This window comes from Trachymyrmex cornetzi, unplaced genomic scaffold, assembly GCF_001594075.2.
Source record: "Trachymyrmex cornetzi isolate Tcor2-1 unplaced genomic scaffold, Tcor1.1 scaffold1967, whole genome shotgun sequence".
In the NCBI taxonomy this organism is placed as follows: Eukaryota; Metazoa; Arthropoda; class Insecta; order Hymenoptera; family Formicidae; genus Trachymyrmex; species Trachymyrmex cornetzi.
Genome location: NW_017296599.1, coordinates 825 through 3080, shown reverse-complemented (window position 1 = coordinate 3080; position 2256 = coordinate 825). Strand labels below are relative to the sequence as shown.

The following is a 2256-nucleotide window of genomic DNA, read 5'->3' as shown; positions in this document are numbered from 1 at the left end:
TTTTTTTTTCCTATTTAGTTGCTGTCTAGTTAGGATAGACAGCTACTAGATAATTTTTCTTATACAACTGCTAGGAGAATATTACTATCTAGTAGCTAGTTATGATTTTCTACGTCATGACTGTGTAACATTTTATATCTAGGTATTAGCTAATTTTTCTTGTACAGCTACTGGGAGAAATATTTTGTCTAGCTACTGGCTAATTTTTTTGTACAACTCCTAGGAGAAATGAGCATTACATATCTAGCTAGTAACTAGCTAGAAATACTAGACAGCAGTTATCTAAACATTTTGTCTAGCTACTGTATAATTTTTTTTGTACAGCTCCTAGGAGAAGTGAGCGTTACATATGTAGCTAGTAACTAGCCAGAAATACCAGACAACAGTTATCTAAGACACAACTTTTCTAGCTAACCGTTAGCTAGAAATGAGGTTCAATTTCTACTCGTGTCTTTACATGAATCTAGGAATGTTCGGACGTTTCGGTTCAATTCGAGTCATCATACCATACCACCAAGAAACAAATTTCACTGATGATGGCTTGAATTTCACTGATGATGGCTTGAATTCTTTATTAACTGTGCGACCTGTCGATAGAAATTCAAAGTGCACAACTCCACTGTAATCAAAGAAAACGGTAAGGAGAACCTTCACGTTTGACCGCACTTGACGCGCTTTTTTCGGTCTCGGCTCCTCAGAACACTTCCATTGCGATGATTGAGCCTTTGTTTCGACGTCATAGCCATACACCCACGTTTCGTCACCGGTTATAACGCGTTGGAGTAATTCTGGGTCATTAGCGATGTCAGCAAGCATTTGTTTGGCGAGTTCTACGCGATACTGCTTTTGTTGAAAATTCAGAATTTTCGGAATGAATTTAGCTGCCACTCGTTTCATACCCAAAATATTAATGAAAATCGCTTCGCATGAGCCGTACAATATTCTTAGTTCTTCAGCAACTTCTCTGATGGTAATTCTTCGATTAGCAAGCACAATCTCTTTCACCTTTTTAACGTGTTCATCGTTGCATGAGGTGCTAGGACGCCCAGACTTAGCGTCATCGTTAACATTTTCACGACCTTCTTTAAAGCGTTTATACCATTCGTAAGCACGTGCTTGTGACATAGTATCGCCATCAAAGGCTGTTTGTAACATTTTGAATGCTTCGCTGCACTTAATTTTGTTTTTAACACAAAATTTTAAACAAATTCTTTGTTCCGACATGTCGCCGCACATCAAAATCGCAGAATGCTTTCAAGAGCGTCTTACTTAACGACTCATCAAAAATAAATTGAAGATCGCACCGGTCTGAAAATTGGTGCGTACTTCACTGACAGTACTAACAACTTGAAAAAAAACATTTAACCAAATCGATACACTACAATACGCGCAATTAAAAAATTCTCGTTTCTTTTTGATCACACCTCGTATGTAGAAGATAAGTATAGATTTGCCGAGATTTGGCAATATATGTAAGTAATCTACACTGTGAATCACATTTTGCCAAATCTCGGAAAATCTATACTTATCTTCTACATATTACATTTTACTTGTCTAGTGTTTCTCGATTCTTTGTTTTCGCGAAATAAATTACATATAATGTATATGCCTTTTCTCCAATTCTCGCGCGTAACCACGAACAGTTTAGCCCACGGCTCCGCGCTTTTCATTTTTTACATTACTGGATTTCTCTAGAACTCACTAGTATTGTAGTGCACATGCGCTAAAAAGGCGGCATACCTAACAACACTCTCACTTACCCGTTTATTTCATCATTGTTTGCTGGTAACTTTAAAAAAAATATATATATATTGTTACGTCCTGAGCGCGTGTTTTCGGCGGTCTCGAGACGCGACACGAGTTTGCGGGAACGCGAGCGCGGAGCGGGGCGCGCGGGGTGAAGCCTTGACTTCAACGTGGTGTTTAGATGCGTATCTTTGTTGTTATTTTAAGCAGCTGTCACCAGTGCTCGGGATTGAGCACGATATTCGGGAATAATATATATGATTCTATGAATTTACTAGAGTTTAAGGTAATTGGCCTTCCAGGTCCTTCTGATAAAAATAAAATAGAGAGTTTAGAAGAAGCGTCAGTTAGGCTTCATTTCGCTGTCTCTCTATCTACACTCTCTGGCGTGATGAGAAGGAGTTGGAAGGGAATGAAAAGGCTTTTAATAATAATAGAAATATTTAAGATTGTAAGATTTTAATATTTAAAGTACAAGGTGTCACGAGTGCAAAACTGCGCTATATCCAC

The 2256-nt window shown here is 38.2% G+C and overlaps 1 protein-coding gene across 1 annotated transcript; it reads right to left on the bottom strand.

Moving 5' to 3' along the window:
- Positions 1-453: 453 nt before the first annotated feature.
- LOC108759601 (putative uncharacterized protein FLJ37770) lies at positions 454-1155 on the bottom strand. The gene has a single exon (XM_018505107.1). It carries the CDS (start codon positions 1153-1155, stop codon positions 454-456), a length of 702 nt encoding a protein of 233 aa, XP_018360609.1.
- Between the last annotated feature and the right edge of the window lie 1101 nt (positions 1156-2256).

What these genes read in the sequence shown, in the direction of transcription:
- LOC108759601 (XM_018505107.1), bottom strand. Translation starts at nt 1,155, where the DNA reads ATGTTACAAACAGCCTTTGATGGCGATACTATGTCACAAGCACGTGCT.